The 26,823-nt window shown below is 45.0% G+C and overlaps 1 protein-coding gene across 10 annotated transcripts in view; it reads left to right on the plus strand.

Moving 5' to 3' along the window:
* Positions 1 to 26,823, plus strand: part of NIN (ninein) — a 116,773-nt gene that overhangs the window by 13,020 nt on the left and 76,930 nt on the right. For all 10 annotated transcript variants that reach the window (XM_032775632.2, XM_032775591.2, XM_032775572.2 and 7 more), the window contains exons 3-4: positions 9,606 to 9,687; positions 24,367 to 24,536. In XM_032775632.2, the coding sequence (XP_032631523.1) occupies positions 9,606 to 9,687; positions 24,367 to 24,536 (252 nt within the window). The remainder of the gene's footprint in view (positions 1 to 9,605; positions 9,688 to 24,366; positions 24,537 to 26,823) is intronic.

A 26,823-nucleotide genomic window follows, 5' to 3' on the forward strand; every position in this document is an offset into this window, starting at 1 on the left:
ACCCGCCCCTGAAAATGAAGCGCTTTGGAGTGGAAAGCCTTCATTTTGTAAAACTCCTTAAAATCAGGAAAACAGAGGAAGCTCGGGCGAAGTTTCCTCTGCTTCAGACTAGGGCAAGTGCAATAATTTGACCTGTGAATTTCTCACCAAACCTAATCTCCCCTCAGACAAAATAACTTTGTAAAAAAGAAACTTCCTCTCCCTTGGGTTGAGATTCCCTTGCTGATGGGACTTGCTGGCAGGGAAGCATTAATGAATACAAGAGGAGACTTCTGACCGTTCCAAATAGCAGCATGGCATTTGCTTGAGTACTGGTTACTTACTTTCCACCCCAGCTCAAACTTTTTCCGTTCAGACACGATCATCCGGCTTCGCTGTGGAACATGAGAGCAGATGGGGGGAGGGCGGGGAATAAGGGGTGCCTCAAAAGCCTGGTTGCTTGAATTTTGCCAGGGAATTTGCCCATCTCCGCCAGCTGTAAAGCTAGAACGAAGTCCCTTGTCAGATGCCCACTTAGAGTAACAGGGACAGGGTAAAAAGGAAACGCTCAGCCTAGAGAAAAGAAGAAGCTGCTATTTAAGAACGTCATGAGGACTGAATCACTCTTAAATAGTTATCTCAACGTGCTTAATCTCCTGAAGATTTCCTGGGGCAATGACGATGGTTTCGGGGATGGTTTTTGGCTTTGGGAAAAGTTCTGTTATAGTCTCGTGTCTTAGTGAGAGTTCTTATAATCTGTCTTCAGCCTCTCCTCACGTCTCCCCGCTTACCCCACTTGCTAGTGGCATCAATGGTCCATGCCTGAGTATGAACCTGATTTAATGGTTATCAAATCCTAGGGAGGTTGTCAAGAGAATGACATGCTGCTCCCTAATGGAGGCCTGTCCTATCAGCACCAATCTAGTTCCTACAGATGGTTACTCTCGACACTGAGTGGCTTTTGTTTTGTGTATTTAAAAAGCAACTTTATTTTAAAGGACACTTGTGCGATGGGGGAGAAATGAACTTGCCGAGTTGCAACTGCTTAGACATGTCAGTCATGTGCAAGCTTTTGTATTTGATGTTTGCCTATGAATAATGAATACACGAAGTCGCGGCATGTAGTATGGGATTTGCCCAGTGCCCCGGTGATGAAAGTTTTATATAGCAATGCATACAACAAACACTGCTTCTGATGTACTTGGTGGTTATCTGGAGTCATGTCAGTTTGAATTAAGCTAACATACCACTTTCTGTGCATAAGACTCTAATGATTAACCAATCCACTCTACCTTGCCGGTGTGTCTTAGTTATAGAAATCCGATAGTTTGTCTTGCAGTAGGACTAACCCAACTCTCACTATCCTTTCTTATCTCCATTGTGTACTAAGGCAGTGCTCAAAATAACTCTTCAGATTCCTCTGTGGGGTGCATTTCATTGTGCATTTTGAAATACGGTAGTCAAGGTGCTTGTAGATTTCCGTCTATTTTCTGGACTTTAACAGTTAACTATGGTTCGTGCATCATAAATGCACAGTAGGGCTCAATAGGGAATAAAAAAAATTAGTGTTAGTGTGACTTTTGCATCAGTTGTGCTTCTAGTTCAGCCACAGTGGAAGTGTGCTAGGTGCCTCCCAAAACAAGGAAACATGGTCCCTGCCTTAGAGTTGAAATGTGAGGCTAGACCATGTAGCCCTTGGAATGTATTTTACCTATTTCCTTTCAGATGGCAGAAACTTTATGCTGAACTGTAATCGCTGAGTATTTGCTGCTTACGAAGGATCCGTATAGTTTTTACAGCTGCATAGGTTCATACAGCTCTCAATAGCGATTCCTTGCATCTAGTCTGCGTTTAATGCTGTCAATAACTTTCCTCCAGAGCCTCAGTGATAAAACTAGCTCTTTAAGGAAACATGTCTTTCGAATGATTTTCAACAAAAGGAGACAAAACCAAAGTTTCCATCTCAAACATCTTAAGTTTAAAGAACTACCAAAGACAGTCTGTTTCTGGTAGTGCTCTATGCTGTTCCTTCATGCTGTATAAAGACAGCCTCCTAACTCTTTCCTGCTGATCCTGACTTCTCTTTGATGGGAGGACTTTTGTATTGGGAGAACTGGGTTGGTTCCATCGCAGGAGGCTAAAACCTCTGGCTGTCCCAGCCCCTGGGACAATATTCTGGAGAATATTGAGGCTCAGGCAGTCCAAGTATCCAGCACATTATAGAGACACATATGAAACAGCATACAGCTTACACTGTGCCTATACCTAGTGGAGATGAGTGAGCGGCCTGGCCTGGTCTAAACTGGGGTTCGTAGCCCCTGAGGTCAATACACCCATGCAACCCTTAGTGCTGATGTGCTGTACCAGTGTAAACTGTACCTGGATTTAATGCAGTGACTCCTGTAGTGATACCAGTGGCTAAAACTCTGGTGTAGACGAGGCTGAAGACTCCCTTGTGGCCTTCTTCAGGAGGGGCTGGCAGAGGTCAGGTTTCAGACAGATACACCTAATGTAAAAAGCAAACAGGCAAACATGCACAGAGAGCACCTGCTCCGTTTGTTTTCCTTTTGCAGATCATCTTTAAAGGGCTGCCTGCTGCCTCCCTGAAATCTCTTAGCAAAGCCTGCCATGATGATATTCTGTGTCTCTCTTCCATTCTGTCATTTTTTGTGTGTGCATATAAAATGGACTGTTTAAGAATTCATCTATCCCCCGTTTATTCTCCACCTGAAGTTGCTCTCTGGCTGTGACAGTATGGTCGGCCTCTGTGGGAATAAATTCACAAACAGAGGATTATGACTTCAAGTCGAGAATCTTCTATGAAGAACAAGGAAAGGGAAATATAAGAAGCTGGTAACAGATTCTCTCTCTCATGGGAGAGGTAACTTGAAGAGTGTTGATTTGGATTGTGTGGTGGCTAATAGTGAAAATGAATAGTCTGTCTCTCCCTCCCGCCCCCCTCACATTCACCCACCCACCAGTGCAGGGTCCCTTCTAGGCTTATATTGCTACGATTCTGTTTTTTTTCTTTCCAGTGCTAATAAGGGGGCTAGTTTATAGGAAGCTTCCTTCTAAAAATGGATCTCAGGATTTCTAAACACTGTCAGGAAAATGCTGCAACCTGCAGTTCAATTAGCCTGATTACCATGGGGAAACAGCCATCTTATCTACGTAAATATTGTCTTTTGATTTACTTGTACTTGGATAATTCTTCTCACCTGGGACAAGATACCTTATTTAGTGGGTGAACACGCTATAATTTAGTCTGTCTTCCTCTTCCTTGTGAGGACGTGGTGAGTAGGTTGTGTGCATGGGATGAGAAATCGCCAGGATCGTTTTGCAAGGCTAGCGTAAATAGTGCACCAAACCCAACCCCCTCCCCCGCCGCGCTGCATCTCCCAGTAGCCTAAATCTACTTAAATAGCAGCAATAATGGTGGAGCCTGGGGACTAGAACCTTTCCTCCATACCTGTTTGTAGAGCATCTAGCACAATGGGACCCTGATCCTCATTTGGGCCCCTGGGTTGCTAATGCCATACAGAACTAATGCTGTGTCATTACACTCCATTTTATTTCCTGTTTGTTATGTATTAGGAACTTTGTACCAACAGCACCTACAAACTTGAGAGCGCTTCCAATTGCTAGATTCTGAAATGTCATTTGGGCTCCCTTTAATTCAGTCATCAAGAGCATTAAACTTTACATCCACTGTAACTATTTCACCCCAGGGCTTTCTTCCTTCTATTCTGAAGGGGCTTAGGTGGTTGGTGTGTTGTTTTTTTTTTTGATCTTGAGTTTCTAAGACAGTTTTTCAGAAGTTGAGGTAAGTGGAGCTGCAGTCAAACCTCAGAATTACAGAAACCTGAGGAATGGAGGTTGTTCGTAACTCTGAACAAAACGTTCTGGTTGGTCTTTCAAAAGTTTACAATGGAACATTGAATTAATACAGCATTGAAACTTTACTACGCAGGAGAAAAATGCTGCTTTCCCTTGATTTTTGTAGTAGTTTACGTTTAATGCAGTACTCTACTGTTGGTTTTTTTTCTGTTTCTTCTTCTGCCTGATTGTACTTCCAGTTCCAAATGAGCTGTGTGGGTGACTGGTCAGTTCATGACTCTGAGGTTGTCCTGTATGTTCAATAGCTGTGTGTGTATATGTACAGGCTTTGCTGTATTGCAGATTGTCTGATAGAACAGTATCTCCACTTGCGTATCTTGACAAGCCTTTTCAGATCTCTGTGTCCTGTACCTCCACTGGCCTTTTAAAAAGGCTGGGAAATAAAGGTGTCACTAAAGAAATAGCATGGTGACAGTAGCCATTGCTTGAGGATCTGCGGCGTAATGGGCCAACTAGCTTTTACAACTGTAACTTTGAGGTGCTGTCTCTCTGGGGGTCCCTGGTCAGTTCTTTGAGTTTGTTTCTGTTTTACTTTTAGCAATTGCATTTTCTCCAGACTTAAATGAGATTTTTTGTGAAAAACTCATACAAACCTAAGGTCTATTTCATCGTTTTCTTTGGACAGCCAAGATCAAATGTGCAATATAAACAACAAAAGAATAATTCTCCCCCCCCCATCTTTGGTTTTTAAAGATTCTTTACTGTATAACAGAAGCAGGTTTAAAAAACAAACCAACCCTCACATGTTCACTCTTTCAGTTGACTGTGTCCCTCTAGCAATTAAATCTTCGCGTTCAGAGAACACAGGCCAAATTCTATTCCTCATGGGAGGCCTCCCAGCCCTTTTCCAGTGTGATGACTTGTATTTTTATTTCCTTCAGAGTCTCAGTTTTGGGCAGGGCACCTGTAAGTTCTCTCAAGTTCCCCAGGGTTCTTGTTACAGCAACAGTGTGTTTAGCAGTGAAACTTGGAGTGATGTAGTATAGGACTAATTATTTGCATTTTTAATCCCATTGCATAGCTGATTGCAGTCTTAATTTTTTTTTAAGACTACTATCAGCTTCATCCCTGAAGACTAATCTCCTTTAGATTCGACTTGAAGCGGTCATGGTGAAATTGCTTCGTGTGATAAAAATGAGCCATCTGTCCCGTGTGCAGCTGTTTGGCTAGAGTTAAACACCAAGGGAAATGTGCTGGTTCTACTCTTCCCCCCTCCCTGCACTCTCCTTCCCCTTCCTTAACACTGCCTGTAAAACTCATTCAGTTGCATAGCAAACTCTGACTTGGCAGGGAATATCTGTTTAAGCCTTTAGCATTGATGTTTGGTGCAGCAGCTTCCTTCAAAACAATGAGCACTCTGTTAGGTGAGAACAATAGAGTAATACTCACACTCTCTCTAGCTATACATATCTACTGTTGAGTACTTAAGGGGTTATTCTTTGCCTCGCTGCTAAGAGAGGTATCTGAATAATTCCTACTAGTTATTCGTTGTATCCCTCACACACTGATGGGAGAACAGGCAACCCACCCACCCACCCCTTTTTTTTTACGTGTTGCTCATCGCACATAAATTGTCACCAGCAATTTACAAGTAGCTGGAGTTTGTTCCATATAGTACAATAGGAATAATCCACTAACTAAATTAAGCAGCAAGCCCTTGCGAGTGATGCTTAGAAGTCATGTTTAGTAGTATTTTAGCACCTTTCTCAACCACTCATTAACTAAAGTAGATTATATGTAATTTACACCCCTGAATTTACCCAGTTGGCTTTAGTCAGCCCTTGGGTGCACTGATTGGTTGATAACTTTGGCAGTCAGCTGGCTACATCTTTTTGGGTGCTAAGGGTCTTAAGCACTGGTGCTTCGGGCAAAGCGAGTTGGTAGCTCTGACTGCTAGGACTTGCCTTCTCCCTCGCACAGCGCTTCACATCATTCTCCGATTGAAGAGAAAATGGGCAAGGAATGTGGTGGGTGGGGGATGTGAAACAAGACCAAGTGACTCCTTCGATCCTGTTCATGGCACCAGCTACACTGGGCTGTTGATTTAATGCTGTCAGCAGTAGGACCTCTGAACCAGTGCTGAAAATGGTTTAACTGCTAATAAATTCAGCACTGACTTAGAATACCTCGTTATTACGGGGCCAGTTTCCTAGTGCTGAATCTGAAGCCTCCCCTCTTCTCCCGCCCCCCAAACACATCCTAGAGAAGATGGTGCAGAGGGGAACTGTTAATCTAACTCCTTCATCTTTTATTCATGCTCATTTAGTTTAAATGTCAAGTTTTTTTTTTTTAATCAGGCAAATTCTCCCATCCCTGTAAACTGCCCTTTGAAGTACACCAGCATTTTGAAATATATGTCGAATGCATGGCAGCAATTAGTATTCAGATGAAGTCCTCTCTAACAAGTTTCTTTACAGAACATGTATCTAACTCTGTTTAATTACTTCTTGTGCATATGTTTAAAAATCTAGTGGTGATTTGCATAGCTTGAACCGTTGAGTCCAGAATTCATTTATGCTAGCAGATGAGTGGCAGAGCAGATTCTTTTCCTTAGCAGCAGTGTGCATGTACAGCAAATCTGCACAGTGTTACTCTTGCATAGCTGTCTGGATGCTCTGTGATCTGCCCTGGGATAAAGAGAAATCTCTCTCTGGCCTTGTCATTCACTGCTAATAAAGGTGCAGGAATTTTTAACCTCAGTGTAACTAATGTGTGTCAGCTGTCCTGAGGTTAAAAACAGTGCGGACAAGGCTCTGTAGTTTTTATTTCAGTGGAGCTAGATTGGCGGGGGGGGAGGGGGGTGTAGTGTTGACTTCAGCTAGTTTACCTCATGGTTTAAACTAAAGTGCTTCATCTTCACTATTTACCTCAGGATAGGTCATGTGCTTAGGTTAACCCAAGGTAAAAAACACACCCCTTTTGTCAGGAAAGACAGTTTGTCTGGTTAGGTAGGTGTGTTAACACTGTACGACTGTGTACAAAGCTATAATTCACTCTCTGGACACTCTCAGTGGTAGTTATCAGCTTGGTCCTGTATACTAGAGCTTCCACCACTGGTGCACTTGCACCGGTAGTGTATTTATGGCCCTCAAATCTGCTAGTGTAGACAAGGCCTCTGCAGTTAGTGCCACTAGCACAGGATATTTTCAGGAAGTAAAAAAAATAAACCAAATCTTGTTCAACGCTGAGAATTCTACTCCGATTCATCTGCCTGAAAGGAAAATCCCCGAGGTTAGCTCTGGCTCGCAACTGAGCGACACTGAATAGCTTCACCCCTTGTCCTGTCATTTTTCTTTTTCTGGCTCCCTGTGCAAACTGGAGGCAGCTGTACGGCCTGGGTATCCGGAATTGTTGGTATTCAGAAATACACTTCTACAAATGAGGCTGTGTCCCTGCCACACTGCTGTTAATGGCAGTAAAGCAATAGTGCTTCTTACAGGCGCTGCAGAAGGGCCAGGGTCGCAGAAAGGCCAGGGTCACAGAAATGCATGGATTCAAATCTCTTGTGGGGATTTGTCCTCCCTCGTCTTGTTTTACCATATTTAAAACCCAAGACTTCTAGTCCTGTAGATGACCTTGAAAGTATAAACTAGTGCACTGCTGTTTCAGTCTGTCAGGATGCAGGCTCAAGACACTAGTGCCAAAAGGTGTGAAATTCCCTTGTTCGTTTCAGTGGGTGTTCTGAAGCTTAATTACGGCTGTTTATAGACATTTCTATGTCACTTGTCACCATATGGCGACTATTTCACTGTGGACCATCAAACCAGAAATCTCCAGCTAACGAAATGTTCACTCACTCAAACGTTTCGCAAAACAGCTTAGCAAGAAACTTAAAACTAATCTAGTCAGAGTACTCAAACACACCTGGGCCTGCACCGTCCGCGGGATTGGACAGGTCTCTGCTAGCTAACTCTTCGTAAGTCATCATTATGCATGTAGTTCAGTGTTCGAATTCTTTCCTTCACTGGGTAACTGAGCTGCTTTCTGGCATTCTCAGGAGTCGATGTGAAAGGGGAGTCTCTTTGCCACCAGCTAACCCCCATGGTGAGGGTGGGGAGTTTTCTGTGAATCATGGGTGACTGGGAGCAGGTCTCCTCTTGGGGTGGTGCAGGAGCAGTGATAGTACTTCAGGCTTGGTTAAGCGATGTGCTCTGAAAAAGCTCAGAACTGTTCCAAAATGCAGCAGTGGTTTGCTTAGCAACACCGACCTCTGGGATCACATCAGCTCAGTGTTCTGCTCCCTGCTCTAGCTCCTCAGTGAACACAGCATCCAATTATACGTCCCAGCCCTGGTATCCGAGCCCTCCATGGGATTGGACCCGGGTACTTGAGATCCTCACCTTTCCCACTAGTACCTCTGTGTTTCACTGGAACTGTCACTCAGCTGGCAAGTGGAGGCCTCCTCCAGGAGGAGAGACCATAAGTCTTGCCACTTTCAGAGCTCAGTGGAAAATGTTCAGCTAGTGCTTGGCGTTAGAGCTCAGTGACTAGCTGGTGCTCTTTGGTTCAGTGACTGGCCCCAAAAATAAAAAATAAATAAATCAGATTTGAAATGAAACTGACTGACTTTTTTTTTTTTTTTTTTGCTTGCCAAAATGGAGCTTTTTGTTTGGGTCAATTTGAATTGAAATGTTGATTTGAAACAGATCATTCTGATGATTCCAATACCCTCAGTTTTTTGGCCAAAATATGCAATTTTTTCACTGATGTTACTAGTCACCTAAACAATTTTGCCAGCTCTGCTTCGCTTCACTTCCCCTCAGTGTGTTGACACTCAGAGAAACACCCTACAAATAACCCAGGCTGTCTGTCTTAGACGGGGAAGGAAGAGAAGAAGATTGTAGCATTTTCTCAAATACTAAGGCTATGTCTACACTGGCAATTGAACAACAACAACTTTTGTCTTTCAGAGGGGTTAACCTCCCCCCCAAAGAAAAAGACACAAGTTTTCCTGTGACAAGTGCCAGTGTTGACAGCGCGTTGTTGGAAGGAGCGCTCTCCTGCTGACAACGCAAACACCACACGTTGGGTATGGAAGTTTTGTCGGCAGGAGCGCCAACAAACACCGGCTACACTGAACGACTTCTAGCGGCACGGCTGAAGTAACACAGCCGTGTTGCTAAAAGCTGTGTAGTGTAGACGCTACACTTCAAGTACAAAGAGAAATGAAGCTGCTGTACCAGTACTGAGAAGTGACTGAGTTGGGCAAGGTGCTGAGGTAGAGCTTATATCTAAAGACTCTCTATAGGGCTAATCCAGCAGGCAGTGTTGGTGCTCTGACACTGCCCTATGCCTTTATGTTGTGAAAGATCCTCTGGGGGTCACTAATCTGTGAGCGGTTTGGTAGGAAGCACCATTATGATTCCTGGTCCACAGAAGAATCACCTGATGCATCAAAATGGTTTTCCTGTAACACAGCTGTACTCTAGGCGTTGTTTGCCATTCACATAAGTAAGGGATGTCTCTTCAAGTTCTCTGCGTCACTGCTTTTTGTATCCCAGAGCCCAGTAATCAAAGTTGAGACCCATTTGAGACTTTTGCAATAGGTTTTGGTTTTAAACAAATCTGTGCATTCAAACACATGGCCTGGGAATGTATGGAGCGCCATCTGCTTAAACAGACTGCCTTGAGTGAGTCATGCAGTATCACTTCAGACTTTTACCCAGGATTTCCTTGCCCATGTTAAAGGCTCTGTGTTAGTTGAATTATTTGTCTTTCTCTCTTTCAAGGTCCACTTTGACCAGTTTAAAGAAGCGCTGATCCTTATCTTATCCCGAACCTTATCGAACGAGGACGACTTTCAAGAACCAGGTAACATTTCTCTGAATGTGCTTGAAGAATCCTTTTCTGCGCTTGAGAAGAGAGGACCCCAGCAGCATTTATACAGGGATGTGACTACAAGTGCTGGGGCTGACTGAAACAGAGGCTTTTCTCGTGTTCCTTTGGCACAACTTTCCTTTTAAGAACCTCGTGGAAGTGGGGCAGGGGAGAATTCTGATAGATGGTAGAAAATGTTTGGTTTTATGCATGTTTTATTGGGCATTTATATCCCACTTCTCACCGTGGTCTAGATGCCTGGACAGGCATGAGAAATTCTGGAATCCCTGTGTCTTGGAACTCAGCAAGAAATGTTGGGCTGGAAGGGACCGTGAGGTCATCTAGTCTAGCCCACAGTGCTGAGGCAGGACCAAGTCTGCCTATATCATCCCTGACAGGTGTTTGTCTAACCTCTTCTTAGAAACCTCCACTGATGGGGATACCACAACCTCCCCTAGTAACCTCTTGTGTTGTATATGCCCCAGTGTGTTAGCCTCATACAAACAAGTTCAGACAAACAGATGAATCCATAGCTGTTAAATTAAGATGGGCCTTCCAAACTCCTGAACTTTGGAGAAATACTGACATTGGTTTTGGGTGATGGTGTGATAACTAGCAAACACTGGGTGAAAAGAGATCTGCATGGCTGTATACTGCCATCTTCTGCTTTTAGTGAAGCCGGGGTAGACGGCAAAGTTACTCCATTTAATAAGTTAGGGAGAAAGGATGGTCATATGGTGTAGGCGCTAGACTGGGACTTGGGAGATGAGGATCAAAGTCGCTTAATGTCTCTCTGGTTCAGTTTCCTAGTTATGGAATGATGATGATGCTTCTTTTTCCCCTCTCTTTTCTGTCTCTTCTATTTAGATAGTGAGCTCTTCAGGGCAGGGACTGGGTCTTGTTACCTAGCACAGTGGAGCTCTGATCTTAATTTCAGCCTCTACAGGCTACTGTAATGTCGACACTGATAATTTGAGATTTTTATAACGGCATGTAACAACCTAGCTAATTTCACACTGCAAATAGAGGCACTTGATGTCTTTGTCCCCTCCCCCCCACTACAAACAGCAAGTCAGTTCCTTGCATCATCTGGGTGATCATAAAGATGGGTAGGAGAGGGAAAGAGGGATGGGTGGAGAATATAGCCAGCACTAATGCTTGTTGGTGGCGAGCATGAAGATGGTGCACTTACATGGGATGCCAGCCTCTAATGACTCTCTATCCTGTCTGCTCCCCGCTGACCTTCACCAGGCGTTGTGTAACTTCAGTGTGAGAAATGCTGGGTTCGTTGTCTAGTTCTTCTCAGGAGCCTGAAAGGAAGTGACCAGGTCTGCCCAGAAAAGCTGAGATGAATTTTTAAATGAACAAAAAAAATTGTCACGCTCTATAGTCTGAGCTGGTTCTGCTCCTGCCTTTTACACCTTTATGTGAGAAATTATATCATGAGGATTAGGCCCATGACCTCGGCTTGCTTGATGATTGTTCTGCATGGTCTGATTGCAGGGTCAAGTGTGCAAACCCAGATTGCAGCTCCATATGGTGGTTTGTAGCTGTGCACATCGCTGGTGCAGAGAAATGGATCTCTGCTCCACACAGGAGTGTTGCTAGTTGTAGTGTCTGAGTAATTAATCTAGCGAACCCAAGAAAGGAATCCCAGCAGTGCAGACTTGGCTTAATACTCTTAATTAAGAGTTTGTGTCCTCTTAGTTTGAAGGAAGGCTTCTCTTATTGCTACTAGCTCTGAGTATAATAATCACCTTGCCAGGGCAGTGGTCATTGCTTGCTAGGTTCTAATGGGAGCTGGGTATCTCCCATACGTTAATGCAGTAGTTTGAATCCCTTGCATTTTCCTTTTGGAAGATGTAAAAAATGTGTGGGGAGCCCTGTTAGTTTCCTAGCATTGCAGTGGTACAGTGACTTGTTCAATTGGGACTTGCAAACCCACACCTCTTTGGGCAATTTCTTTCCCTGAGATTCAGTTGCTACAAGCTCGCTGTGGCACAGAAGATGTGGGACCAACAGACAGCTCCTGGGTGACTTGCTTCCTAGGCTGTGGCACAAGTGACAGTTTCAGTCCTGGAATGGAATATGTGCTCTTAATTTTTCCTTAACTCCTTGTGGGTGGCTAAAGAGCAGCATCACAGGCCTGGTGAAGACTTATTCCTCCTTTCCCATAAAGCTAGTGCCCCAGTCTAATGGTGGGTGGGAGGGAGATGAGGTGGAAAATGGTAACTTGGCAATACAAGATGAGAAAATCTGGGATCCTACTCGGTGAGCTGGAAAATTTGGAGCCTCTGGGGAAGAACCAGCAGACTGTGAGAGAAAACACCTATCCCTGTGTAAGGGGGTATTCGTTCCCTAGTAAATTTAAAAATCTGCCCATTTCGAGGGTAAGCTTGGGGGATTATCCCTTACAAAATCTCTGCAAACAACGTCAACAATGAGACAGGCCAGGATAGAGCTTCTAAAGGCTGAAAGACTGAGAGAAATCCAGAGCAGCCATCTTTGGGAGCTGTGCAGAGCCCTGCTGTGAGAGTGCTGGGGCCCAGTGATTCTCGGGGAATTCTGTCTGAAACTGAAGCAAATATGAGGTGTCCAGGCTGCTACTGCATCTCCAGTTACTAAGTTTGACAACTGAGGTCCCGGATGACCAATTTATTGACATTGAGGCCAAGTTAGTGGGACAGTGCTGACAGAACACTTGAGATGGGACTTGAGAGCTGAAGTCTCTCTGTTGCCTTCATTAAAGCAAATAACATGCTAAACAGACTAAAGATATTGGGGGCAGGAATTGGACTTAAAGCCATCAGAATAATTGGTTTGCGTGAGGGAAAACAACTGGACTGCTTTTCCAGCAGCTGAGAGTTCCAAAAATATGACATTGAAACATAGCTGAAGGTCCAGTATGCCCTGAAATCTCGCATAGGGCAAAAGAAATGCTGAGCATGCTACAGGAAGAAAAATCCTATTTAATGCAGCAGCTGTCCAAGATACAAGTATGACAACAGCAGGAAATGCAAAGAATATATGCCAGTTTTTTAAAAAACAGAGAGCTCTGTTCTACCCAGTTCTAAGAGTGACTTGAGAGAATTCCTTTCTATAAGGAAAGTGTCTGTTTGAACCATCTCTGTTTTTCTCACCCAAGCTCCAGGTCGGTCATTTGGCACAAAGATTTCTGGACAAGCTAAGTAAAAGCCCTCAGAAATGAAGCTCTTTGGGGCTGACAAAACAGAGATGTAATGCTTCAGACTGCTCACTGCCTTTGGATCTGTTAACCATTCCTCACCTGTTTCTCCTTTCTTCGTTTCAGCCCATCATTTCAAGCTCTTGGCTAAGTAGGAAACGGATTATGGACCAGTGCTAGGTTTGTGTTCATCCTCCCCAGAAAGTGGCGTGGCTGAGAGAATCTTACTATTGTCAGTGTCCACACCTTTCTAGGATCAGGCATGGGATCTGAGGAATGCTAAACATAATCTGGGGAGCCCTCCTAGCTGTCTATCATAGAGTAAGATCTAACTGGTGATTTTATTCCCCCCCCGCCCCCCCCAGAGGCACTGAGAACCTGCAACTCCTCCTTGATTTCAGCTGGAGTTCTGGTGCTGAACAACTGAAAATTGGACCTTTTAGAATCTGTGGTTAGCATCTTCCTTTATGTCACATCTGTATGTAAATCACGTAATCCGTTCCCTTCTGTGCTTCTGAGCAGGGGACAGCATGAAATCCAGGAAATAGATGGCTTAAAAAGGGGATAACTTTAAGTCCAGAAAAAATGCTCAATTCTTCTCCTAGATTTTAAATTTCTGATCGATAGTGAAGTGAAATTTTATAGATATACAGAGAATTGTGTGGTTTTGTCAAACAAACAATCCACCCCTCCCCGTCCCACACACCCCGAAAAACAAAACCTTCCAAAGAACTGAGTGGAAAGCTGTTCTTGGCAGATGTATTTGTACAGTGAATGTGGAGAATCCAATGCCTGATAGCAAGGCACCATGCAACAAAAATTGTAACTTTTCTCTTGAAACTGATGGATTTTCATCTCATTCTCTGAGCTCCTGAAATTGTTTAAAGAGATGCTGCTGCCAGAGATGGCAGCTCTTGAAACTGTACCAACAAGCTGGATGGTTCACATCATTTCATGATGCAAATCAACCAGTTCCCTCTGAGCCGGGGAGGATAGCTGGCCTCTTGTAAGGGGATGAGGTTATTTTGTTTAATTCCCTTCCAGCTCATCGGCATGGAGCTGGCATGTAGAGCGCTGCAAGCCATGCCTGTGCATGCTGATGAACCAAGACTCATTAGAATATCAAGGTTGGAAGGAACCTCAGGAGGTCCTCTAGTCCAGCCCCCTACTCAAAGCAGGACCAATCCCCAGACAGATTTTTGCCCCACATCCCCAAGTGGCCCCCTCAAGGATTGAGCTCACAACCCTGGGTTTAGCAGGTCAATGCTCAAACCACTAAGCTATCCCTTCCCTCCCCAATTTGGTGCTCTGTGTTCAGTAGTGGATCATCCAGCTAAGATGCTGAGGAACTTATTTTTTCAAAATAACGGTTATAGGAAGGGCTAAATTTTGGGTTGTCCCAATGAAAACGGTAACCACCCGAAGCAGTAGGGGCATGTACGCCCAGCCATAGTACTTCAATAGAAGAGGGTAACTGGGGTCTGGCAAGCCCACCCCACTTGTGAGCTCACCTGTGGGAAGGCAAAGGAAATCTTATAAAACATTCCAGTTGCTTCTAACAGATATTGTTGGGGGAAAGGTACCTAAAGGAAATAAACCACTCGGTAAGTCCAAACAATAAGGCCTAGTGATGCAACTGGTGAGACCATGTCTGAACACCAATTTCCAGTCCCACACTTTTTGGACCAAAACTGGATTGTTGGAAATCTGGTCTGACTGGTGAGCAGGATAGTGAGAGGATAGGCTATTCTGCCTAACACCTCTTTTTAAGGCCATGAAAAGGGGTGGGGGTAGAGAACAGACCGAGGAATTCCCAGATGGGTGAGGAGGGCTGGCCAGCCTTCACTTAACTCTAGGGACTCTGTTCTTTGTGATCCTCAAGGACCATCATATCACTGAAACAACCAGACCTCCAGGCACCAGTGGGGATACCTGACCATCGCAGCTGCTCCAGTGAGGACCCACCCTGATACATGCAAGAGCCCACTGTTTACTGCCGTCTCGTGTGTTGCTTTCCATTATCTTCCTCCTGTTCTACTTCTCTTGGCTTTTCACCAGATCCCAAAGCCAGCTGTACCACATGGCAAGAACACAAGATGAGAGAGTCTGTCCTGCTCTACCCAGCATGATAGAGACCCATAAAGGAGAGGCATCAGCCAGGTCATGTCTCAGACTGGGGAAGTGAGCCAGAGTTCAGAGCAACAGCTGTCACGGTCAACCTGCCAGTCCATAGCATCCATCTATGACCAACTAGCTGCCTTCTATACTGAGAACATCAACAAAAGCTATATTCCCCCAAGCCCCTCATCCCACACTTGGACTATCCTGTCTCTTCTTCCTCTTGTGTTACTCTTGTCAAAGGCAGGGAAACTGACTCCTTTATAACTCAGGGTTAATTCTGCAGCTCAGTTCTTTCTTCCCCAGCAGGAAGGAGTGCTTGAGAAAATGAGATGGACATCCTCCCCCTGAAAAAGGAATTCTGATTATGAAAGTTTTATATAAAACATTCACTTCCAATTCCAGAATATTTTTTTTCCTTGTGTAACATGATCCATAAATTCCCAAACTTAGGCATGAATTTTCTAATGCATCTGTAATGGTACTAAGTAGACCAAGGTCTCTGTACTGGAAACCCTGAACCACACTTACTTGTTGTATAATGACAGAGTCACGTTAACACCTTTAACTCTCTGGACCCGTGTATGCCATCGAAATTGACACAACATAGTTAGAGTAATATTTGTCATCTGGATTTTGAATGTCATGAAATTAAAAAGGCTTATGTGTCAGCTAGGGAGTCCTATAGGCCTGGAAGGAATGTATATTTAATGCATTTTAACAAGCTGACAAAATGTAGAGGTGTTCACTTTTTCTTAAAATTTAGAGCAAAACTCCTGTCTCTAATATAGTATATGCTGTTGGTATCAAATTTTCAGCAAGTAGCGTAATTTCAGCACTGTCAGCCCCAAGCTTTCAAAAATCACCAATCACACCCTCTAGAAATAATGAGATAAAAAAAAATTCGTAGGTTTTCAGGCTGTGATTCTTCCTTATGTATTTTGCACTTGTTCTTTTGTGAGTCTCTGTCCATGTGCCTGGTAAGCTAACGCTGCTCTACATGAGGGCATAATTCAAATTGGGGGGCATGACTGGTTCAGAAATGGGCTTCAGGGAACTTCAATCTTGAACTTGAAGCTGGTCTCTGCTTAGGAGGGAATGATTCACTCCAGTTGACGCATAAACCATAGCTTATTGCAACAGCTGTTGCGTGCAGAGGAGGAATCAAGCTTGTGGTTGTGGGAATGCTTGTGTGCTCATAGTGAGCTTTCAATTTGGCAGGCAGCAAAGGAACCAGTCAGCCCGTCTCAGTATTTTACTTCAGAAACCTGCACGAGTCTGAAACAATGTTAGAAGTAGGGAGGCCAGAAGAATCCAGCCTATTGCTGTGACCCATGTTGGCTTCCTGGTTATTGATTTCTGCTTCTGCTAGAAGATAACCAAGGGAGTGAGGAAGAGATGTTTGGGGAGCGCTCCCAGCATTTGGGACAGGATTTTGTTCAGGTTTTTCTCTTGGAGAAAAGGGTGGGGTCAGGGAAGCTACACCAGTTGATCTTGAGTAACAGAGGGAGCACTTGGTCCGGGCACTTGGGTTGAAGCTGTGAGTGAGTTTGCAGATTCGGAGACATGTTGGCGGTAGTGGAGGGGGTTGAGTTTCCCCAGGAAAGGCAGGTAGTAGGACGACCTGTGTGCTTGCCGGCATAATGGAATTAGTGATGCTGCAGGGCTGTGTGTGTGTCACTGGAGAGGGGCAGATGGCAGTGGCAGCAGGTGGCTTCTGCCTTGAAGAGTGCACTGCATGCACAAAGCCAAGGATGAGAAGGCTGTTCTCTAATGGGCTCCTACCGCGCCAGCGAGCTCACTTTGATTCAGCAGGAATCTCACGTAACAAAACTCCAAGGGCTTCGTTCTGATGTGCCTGAATGTCTCATCAGTGGCTTTTGTTCAGATGCAGCCATTCTCCCTTTGGTGGGTTCTGCCTTATGGCGCACAGGGTGTCCTGGGTTCCTGCTGACTTCAGAGAAGCGACAGCGCCGGATCACAGCTCTCTCCTGGGTAACAATGTGGCCAAAGGGGACGTGCCAGACTGCAATGTCGGAAGAGAAAGGAACAAGAATGGCCTCTTGCTGCATAAGCACTTCCTGCAGAGGGAGCTGGCTGGGGACTTGGATGGGTTGGTGGGCGTGGGGAAGATTGCAGATCTCTTGTGTCGCAGCAGCAGCCGCCAGTCTGGTGAAATGTGCACTTTGGGGGGTTTTCCTCTCGGACATGGCAGTGTTCCTGGGAAGGACATTGGATTGTGAATCACCTGGAAGCACATCTCTCAGGGAAGTGACCTACTCTGCTCTATTAAGCAGATGTAAAGCCTGGGGGAGCCATAATCCAAGTAAAGCAGCTCCCCTTGCTCTGTTGAAAGTAGAGGAGGGTTTCCCCATACTTCCCCTTTCTCTGTGGCTGGTGCGGGGAGTGCTCCCTGTCCTGTTTGCAGTCTGTGTTTAACCCCTGGGGGTAGCAGCTGATGTTGCAAGGAAAGACTCAGCTGGCTTCTGAGCCTAGCATCAGCATCTCAGACTAAATGCACCACTTGCCATCCAGAATTCCCGCCTGGCTTGGAAGTGGCTGGTTGTCCAGCCCTCTGGCCTGAAGAAGTGCTGCATTAACTCCTGCCTAGAAAGCAAGAGGAGGATGTTGGCTGTGGAAGAGACAGAGGAAAAAGCGGAGACTGGAGGGTTAAAGGATCCTAGGAGTCTGGCCTCCAGTGGCCACTCTGTCAGCCCAGATTCCACCACGGAGCAAGCGATTGTGGTTGAGAGATTTCAAGAGAGAGAGAGAGAGAGTGAGAGAGTGAGTGTGTGTGTGTGGGTGTGTGTGTGTGTGTGTGTGTGTGTGTGTGTGTGTGTGTGTGTGTGTGTGTGTGTGTGTGTGTGTGTGTGTGTGTGTGTGTGTGAAAATAAATCTCTGGTAGAAAAATAGTAGCTGTGCTTCATATACATTTGGACTCTTAAAACTGTCTTTGCCCTGGGTGTTGGGCTCCCATCCTGCACTGAGCCATTTGAGCACAAATCCATAGTAACTTCAGTGGTTGCCAGTTAACATGGAGTCACTTACTGTCTCATGTTTAACCAAGCAGAATGCACCTGTTTCTCTGTATAGAATTGGAGAGAAAATTGGTGAAATCAGTCACGTGTAAAATTAATCAGGCTTTTTTCTGTAGCAGCAAATAAGAAGTGGGGTTTTGTGTGTTAGAATCCTGGTTAGGAGTGGATTATCAGAATGGCGTTAAAGATTAAAAGAATGCCCTAAACAAATTAAAGAACAGCTTACTGCATTACTCACATTCAGTTGGCTGCTGCATTTACTCATGACACACAGATATTGGAGAGAACAGAACTGATCACCTAATGCTGCCTCCCAAAAGGCGTATTGGGAATAACTTACATGCCCTGTGAATGTTCCTAGCCATCGCAGGACTCTCTCTGCTGGACAGGTATAGTCTGTTCCTGTTCCTTGGCTTTGCTTGTGCCCCAATTCTGCAAGCTGATTCACATGGGAAACTTTCTGCAGTCAGGCGCCATCCATGTGGGCCTGAGAGTGCCCATGCAATCAGCTTTCACAACTGGGGCCTTCAAACAGGCAGTGGTTTCGTTTATAGGAGGGACCTCGCATCTTCTAGAAAAGGGGTCTTGTGTCTTTAAAACTCCAGCAGCCTCTGCTCTGTCAGACAAATGGCTCCAGCAGGCCTCAGTAGCTTGCTGTTTTGTGGTTGCACATTGCTAAGACTGAAGTGTGAAATAGGGCCTAAAAGGAGTTTAGATGATGCCTAGTATCTCTGGGGATTAGGATTTACTAGATTCTATCTCTTTAATGTGATTTGTACGGTGGTAGGCTCTCTGGCTTTGTTAGCAGTGACTAGGAGTATTTGGTCTCTTTTTAAGGAATCTTGAGCAGCAAAGAAATTAATTTCCTCTTGAAATGACTGGCTTTCAGGATAGTGGCATCCCTCGTTTTAAACTTCTTTTGTATGGTATCTGACTTTTGATGCTTGGGCTAGGAAAGTGAAGCTTATCCTTAATAATATGGGAAAATTTGCCGCAAGGGTTGGAAGGACTGATTCCATATCATCTCTTCTCCTTACTCCAAGAGTGTGAGACTAGAGCGTAGGTTTGAAGTACTCTATTTGGTTCCAGGAGGTAGAAAATAAAGATTGACGCTTGAACCATGGAGGCATTTACTAACCGAAACAGATAGCAGGAGATGTGGTAGATTCTCCATCACTTGTAGTTTTTATGTCAGCAGTGGATGTCTCGCTTCAAACTGTTTCAATCCCAAGCTGTTGGGCTAAATGCTAAAGATTCCACACAGTGATGCCTGCCTGCGTTATACTGCAGGGCTGACTAGATGATTATAATGGCCCCTTCTGGACTTTAATCTAGACATGTGCTACCATAAAGATCTGTCTGCCTGTCAAGTTTTATCCGATAATTAATTGCAAGCTAGGAGTAGAAGGTTAGGCACTAGGTAAGGTTTTCCAACGTGCATTAGGCACCTAAATCTCATTGAAAGTCAGTGCATCCCCCACCAACCCTCATTTGGTCTTCATTCAGCTTCTTGGCAAGATGATAGCCGGAGGTTCCGTGGAAAGCAATGACTTGACCTGTCTCGCTGTTCACACCCTGGAATACCAGAGGCCAGGAAGAGCTTTTAATACCATTGGTCTTTCCAAAAACACCTAAGAGTATACATCATGCTAAAAAACTTCTTCTAATACCCTGTACCTAAATACCATCTGCATTGAGCACAACTTCATGTACCTGCATTTGCATATCACCATTGATTTGAAAGTTTCTCTGCCATTTTCTTGTGTGCTACACACAACATGGACCCAAGAAATCTATCCTGGCTGTAGTAATGTTCATAACTTAAGCTGGAACTAAGGTACGTATGTCAACTCAATTAAAAAACAGCACCAAAACATGCTGTGCTCTGGATGCGCTGGTCACTTTCTTCAGCATTTTGCCAGCAAATGTATATGCAAATTTTTCCTGAATATGAATTTGAATTACATAAAAATATTGGTATATTAAAAATAGCTCCCACTCCAGCTGCTGTAATTTGAATACTTATAATTCTGAAATGACGAACAGTTGGCTGTGGAGTAGGGCAACTGGATAGTTGTTTGCAGAACTTTTTTATGCCCTCTTCTGAGAAGTAATGCCTGGGGGTTTGGGGTTAAACTTGAGGGCTTTCACAGTAGCTGGGGATGCTTCCTGTTTGCAGGCTAACACTATTCTTGGCTAAATAATGGTACTAGAACCGCAGTGACTTTTAGTACTTCCTAACCCTGAAGCACCTTTATGTTGGGTCTGTTTTTGTTTTTTTTTTATATTGAAGTGTTCTCACACCTTCATGCTAAGATGGGACTGCCCATCTGTCTATGGATAGCCACAACAAACATGGCCACCTCCGCTTCTGATCCCACCCAGTTTAACCTTGGTCTCCTCCCACTTGGAGGTAGACTGTGCCCACACCACCACTAAAGATCCATACATGCTGCTCAGAACAGCTGGGCAGATGTTGCAGCTCAGGCTGGAGTTTGAGCTCTGCAGCCTCAGGAGGGGGATGGCCTTCAGAGGCCGAGCCACAGTGTTTTTAGTTCTGTAGCACAAATCCTGGGCTCTGAGACCTGCTGCTGCAGGCTGCCACTTTGCTGTGTAGATGTACCCTAAGAGGGACTCTTAACCACATACCATATGGGATTAGGCGGAGGGGGAGAAGTGTAGGGGACATGTTCGTAGGTACATAGATGTGGTGGTCAGAGGGTAGTAGACAGCCTGAATGCAGGGATTTTGAGGAGCATTGTATGGTGTAGAAATAACAGTGCACCAGTGATCATGCTGATCAGAAGCCTAAGACAACTGGAGTGCCGGGAATCCTATAAATGAGAAACGTACAGTTATGGGTCAGTACTTTTCCAGCATTCCCTCGGTTTTGATTGGCTGAGACAATTCCACTTCAGGATGATTAAATGCAGGGAAGGAAGGAGGGGATTACGAAATCGCCTCACAACAATAAGGCTTCGTTCTAAGCAGTGTGCTGCACCAGCAGTGCAGTTAAGGTGCACAGATCATGGCATGTCATCTCTCACTCATCCTTATTGCTTAGGAATCAGAAATCGGGCTAGAAAGAAGCATTGGTCTGTCCCTGTCCTTAAGTAAAGTTTGCAGAACATCATTTTGCCTCGCAGTCTGGAGATGGAAATGTCCAGACACCTTAGACTCATTGGCCAACTGGGCTTAGGCATAATATGTTAAAGTCAGACCTCTCTATTCCAAGCACAATCTCACCGTCCTTTTCACGAATAGTACAAGTGTCAAGTTCTGTTTTCAGAGGTGGTTCTCCTGCGTCTTCAAAAGCCTTGTTTGCTAACAGGAGTTGTGCAAAGCATTTAGAAAAACCAAAACAGATGCTGGATTCTGCTGGGATTTAAGGAGTCGGGGAGTAGATCTAGCAATAGCTGCATTGTTGCCAAGCTGTTTCTCACCGTCTCTGAAACCTTTCTAGATACAGGCCTCCCTAAAGGTGAGTTTCTGCCTTGGAGAAATAAGACTGCACCATGGCAAGAGCATTTTCGGTGGGGGCTGTGGAGGGGGGCAGGAGAAAAGAAATGGGCTAGTAAGCAGCCAGAAATGTTAACGTCTCAGAGAAAGCTGTGGGGTAGAGATTGCTCGGTGTTAGTCCAGCTTTAATAGCAGTGATAAGGTTTGCTTTTGTTCTCCAAGCTCTTAATCAGTCTATCTGCGCCCTTCATCACACAACTTTCATGTGCGAGTTCCCAGCTGCAGCAAATCTTGTTCAAACGTGTGCACAGATTTTGTTCCCCAGAGCTGCAATATATATGGATGGCGCGTAAGGCTGGAAAAATCAAAGCGTTCCCAGTCCTGTGTATTTTATAATTCATTGCATAGCTAAGTTGCAGAATATTTTTCCCTCTAACAAGCTTGAAGATGGCATCCATATCTAAAGGAATAATATCCAAGATGACACTGGAGGGGAAGGGGATTATAAAGCCTCTATAACTTTCTTAGAGCCCTATGTGTCTTTTCAGTAATTGAATGGATTTTCTGGTCTTCATTGCTGTTGCAGTCTTGTGTTTGTTTTGTACCAGAGCTCTCTTCAAATAAAATTTTAAAAAGCTGCTGCCTTCACCGCTGCCTCAGTGCATTACAAATGGCTAAAAAGCCTTGTGGGACTTTCAAATGCAAAAGTTAACAAACAGAGCAAAACGAAGCATTCCCTTAATTGAATCCCTGGTTAATTTGATCCTCCATTTAATTTGACCAAATTCCAGACACTGAATGACTTATGCTAAAAATAGGACAACTTCCCTCTTTTCAGCTTTGCTTACTTAAAGCAATCGGCTCTGGGAAATTCACTGCCAAGTACAGAAGGTTCCCATAAGGGAAGCTTGAAATTTTGGTCGTGAGAGAGGCTGCGACTCACCTCCCCATAATTCAGACAACTAAAAGGGGTTGCAGTTGACATTGGCTCTATAATGCACCATGCAAGGTGTGGTATGCACCCTGCTTGTCATATAGATAAGACTGATTGCTTATTTCAAGCAAAACATAAGTGCCTTCTGAGGACGGCCCATTCCTCAAGTGCTCCTTTTCCCCCCACTTGTGGGGTCACTGTTGGGCTTATAGATTAAAGGTACCGCATCCATTGAAAGCAAAGGGAGGGTTGCACAGGTCTCTGAGGGTGGGACTCTGAAGAGCACGGAGCAGTGCATGTGTAACAGAGTACGTAATTAGGCCTGCAGTAATCTTCATTACTGGTGGTGGGCAAGAAGGACGACTCATCGTCACTTTCACATCCCAGGTTTCACCGTTAGGCTGAATTTGGACAGCTATCTGTGCTTGCAAACGGAGCGAATTCGGTCTGGAAGTCAGTGAGGGACAGTAAACATTGAGCTCAAGATGATGCTGTTTTGTAGTATCGCTTTTCAGAGTACAGTCTGGTGTATGAAGACCATTACTGGTAACTAGCTGGTGATGTCTGATACAGTGGAGGAGTGGGAGCTGCTCACAGGACGTGGTACAAAACCCAACGTTACATGGCTATCAAGTACGAAGGCTTTTAGATCTCCTGGTGGTTTTGTTCTGCAGGAGCGATTCTTGAAACTCAACTGGAGTATTAGTTGGCCGCTTCCTCACAGAGCCCTGAGCATGGGCGCATACCTGGAGCGGTTCACCGCCTCCCCCGACACCTGCTCTTTCTGCAGCAAGAGGGAAACCCTGGAGCACGTTTACATCGAGTGCACCAGGTTGCAGCCCCCTTTCCGGCTCCTCCAGAAACTCTTCCTTAAGTTCTGGCTGCACTTTTTGCTGCATCTCCTTATTTACACACACCCCATCCATGACCTCACTAAGTCACAAGATCTCCATGTCAACCTCCTCCTGGTGCTGACCAAGATGGCCATCAACCATACCAGGAGGAGGAAGCTAGAGGGGGGGCACGGCATGCTCTGTGACTGTGGGCATATTTCTGATCCTCTTGAAATCACATCTCCAGGCAGCGTTCCGCTAGGGCATGTCTACTGGCTCCCTGGACGCCTTTGAGGAGAAGTGGGCACTGTCTGGGATATTCTGCTCAGTGTTCTCCTCTGGATCCTAGATTTTGGACCTGTGACCCTCACTCCTGTCCCTGTTTGTTTCATTAGTTGCCCCCTGTAATCATTTAACTCCAGTGTCTGGTGGCTCCTCTCCTTAGGCTAAGGGGAGGGGAATTTAGGTGTGGACGGGCCCATCCCCAGTGATTCAATAGGTGTAGCCTTGCAGCCTGGTTTTCAAACTGGGAGCAGTCAATGTAGATTGATAAATGGACTGTAATGTATGGCTTGGAACAAAAGCTGCAATCTTCAGTACCAATTGCATAGCTGGCATATGTTGGCACCTCTTGGGCTCTCTAGTTTTTGCAATGCTTATTCAGGATCTTTTTTCTAAATTACTGTTTAGCATTTGCATCTCTGGGGTGTTTTTTGGTTTGGTTTTAGTTGCCTCTGCTCTCCAGGTGAGAGAACCCCCTACAAAAACAGTTTTCTCAAAACCACTCTCCAAGACGCTGAGAGAATCTGCCTGCAGAATTAAGGCTGCAAAGCGAGGCATGCTTTGGAGGCCTTCTAGAGCATGTGCAAGTATTCATGGAAGCAGGCACCACCTAGAGATGTCCCAGACTCAGTACTATGGACAATATAATTACCAGAGGAGCTGCTCTTTGAATTGTCACAAGTATGAAGGAATCGCTTGTTCTTTACAGTTGTATGATAATGCATCTTGCTGACTGCTTCTTTGGGAATGCTTCTTTGGGACTGCTTCTTTGGGAATGATGCTGCCAATGCTCTTTTTCTTTTTCTTTTTGTTTTAATTCAATAGATTCTTCACCAGAAGCCCAGCCTAAATACATCAAAGGTGGGAAACGCTATGGCAGGCGGTCCCTGCCGGAGTTTCAGGAATCTGTGGAAGAGTTTGCCGAGGTGACTGTGATTGAGCCTCTCAATGAAGCAGCCCGGAGTTCACACATCGCTTCCAATGACTGCAATGAGGTAAAGTGCCCCCATTTAAATCTATAGTCAGAAAGTGACTATCCACGGGACCTGCGTCGCATTGATGGGATGTGTGAGGGGGAAAAGTGAGATTTTGGACATGGGCCTGGCCTCCTTCTGACTCCGTTCCTTTTAAGGGTACACTGGCTCAAATTTAAATCTGTGCAACAATGTGCTAACATAGACAATACAAGGCAGAGCAATGTGTGGCATTAGGGAAGAAAGGGGACATCACAAACAGTTAAATGCGCTTCTCATAGCTTGCTTTTTAAGGATCCCTTCTGGGGAAAAAGACCTCTTCGCGGCATCTCTATGAGCATTTGGTTCTTATTTTAGTGCTGAATTAATATGTTGATTCACTAGTGAGCAGATGAAAAGTCCAGTGATGCTGGAGAAATCCAACTGGATTAGCATCAGTGCCAGCAATGCAAATGTTGGCTAACAATTTTAGCCCCATTGTGTCCATCCGTCCCTACAGCACTGTGTGGTCCCAGAGCAAGTTAGTGTTTTGCAAGAAGGCTTCTCCTTAAGTGTTGGTTTTTCCACAGTGCCCAAATTGTGGTCAGCTGTAATGAATGTTCCTTATCTTCCACCCGCCTCTCTGCCGTAGTCCATCTTTCCTTTATACGAAGAACTTTTGAATATAACTGACCACTTGCAGGCCACATTGCAAGTTCTGTAGGCGACGTGAGCTTGCTCGGTGTAGTAGGAAGGATGGCTTCCAGTCACACACACTCCAAAGAGTTGTATGGCCCTTTCTGCAGATTCGCGGAGGAGCCCAGCTCTTGCACGAGCTATGGAGCAGTCTGTCAGGATCCCAACAAGGGGGGTCAGAGCAGGTCCACACATGAGGCTGGGAGGAGCAGAGGAGTTAATAGTTGGGTTCCAGGGTTGATACCAAGGTTCAGGGTCTGAGTGAGGTTTCAGGGTCTGAGTCAGGAAGCAAAGTCCAAATCCAGCTGAGTGCAAAGAGCAGGAACAGTCATAGACTCATAGGTCAGAAGGGACCAATATGATCATCTAGTCTGACCTCCTGCACAAGGCAGGCCACAAAACCCTACCCATACACATTTATAACAACCCCGAACCCATGACTGAGTTATTGAAATCACGTCAAAATTGAGATTTGAAGACCTCAAGCTGCAGGGAATCCACCAGCAAGCGACCCATGCCCCACGCTGCAGAGGAAGGCGAAAAAACCTCCAGGGCCTCTGCCAATCCGCCCTGGAGGAAAATTCCTTCCCGACCCAAATATGGCGATCAGCTAAACCCTGAGCATGTGGGCAAGACTCAGCCCAGCCAGCACCCAAGAAAGAATTCTCTGCAGTAACTCAGTTCCCATCCCATCCAACATCCCCTCACAGACCATTGAGCAGACTTATCTGCCGATAATCCAAAATCAGTTGCCCAAATTAAACTATCCCATCATAACATCCCCTCCATATACTTATCAAGCTTAGTCGTTAAAGCCCGATAAGTCTTTTGCCCCCCACTACTTCCCTCGGAAGGCTGTTCAGAACTTCACTCCCTAATGGTTAGAAACCTTCGTCTAATTTCAAGTCTAAACTTCCTAATATCCAGTTTGTACCCATTCGTCCTCGTGCCTACATTAGTACTAAACTTAATAATTCCTCTCCTCCCTAAACGTTAATCCCCCCTGATATATTTATATAGAGCAAGCATATCCCCCGGAGCCTTCTTTTGTCAGGCTAAACAAGCCAAGCTCTTTGAGTCTCCTTTCATAAGGCAGATTTTCCATTCCTCGGATCATCCTAGTAGCCGTCTCTGAACCTGTTCCAGTTGAATTCATCCTTCTTAAACATGGGACACCAGAACTCTGCACACAATATTCCAGGCGGGGTCTCACCAGCGCCGTATATAACGGCACTAACACCTCCTTCTCCTTGCTGGAAATACCTCGCCTGATGCATCCTAAAACCGCATTTGCTTTTTAACAGCCATATCACATTGGCGGCTCATAGTCATCCTGCTATCAACCAATACCCCAAGGTCCTTCTCCTCCGTCGTTTCCAACTGATGCGTCCAACGTATATATCTAAAAATTCTTATTATTAATCCCTAAGTGCATGACCTTGCACTTTCGCTATTATATTTCATCCTATTACTATTACTCCAGTGTTACAAGGTGGTCCAGATCTTCCTGAATAGTATCCCGGTCCTTCTCCGTGTTAGCAATACCCCCAGCTTCGTGTCATCCGCAACTTTATTAACACATCTCCCGCTCTTTGTGTGCCAAGGTCAGTAATAAATAGGTTAAATAAGATCG

The sequence above is a fragment of the Chelonoidis abingdonii genome, chromosome 4 (assembly GCF_003597395.2).
Source record: "Chelonoidis abingdonii isolate Lonesome George chromosome 4, CheloAbing_2.0, whole genome shotgun sequence".
Classification (NCBI taxonomy): domain Eukaryota; kingdom Metazoa; phylum Chordata; order Testudines; family Testudinidae; genus Chelonoidis; species Chelonoidis abingdonii.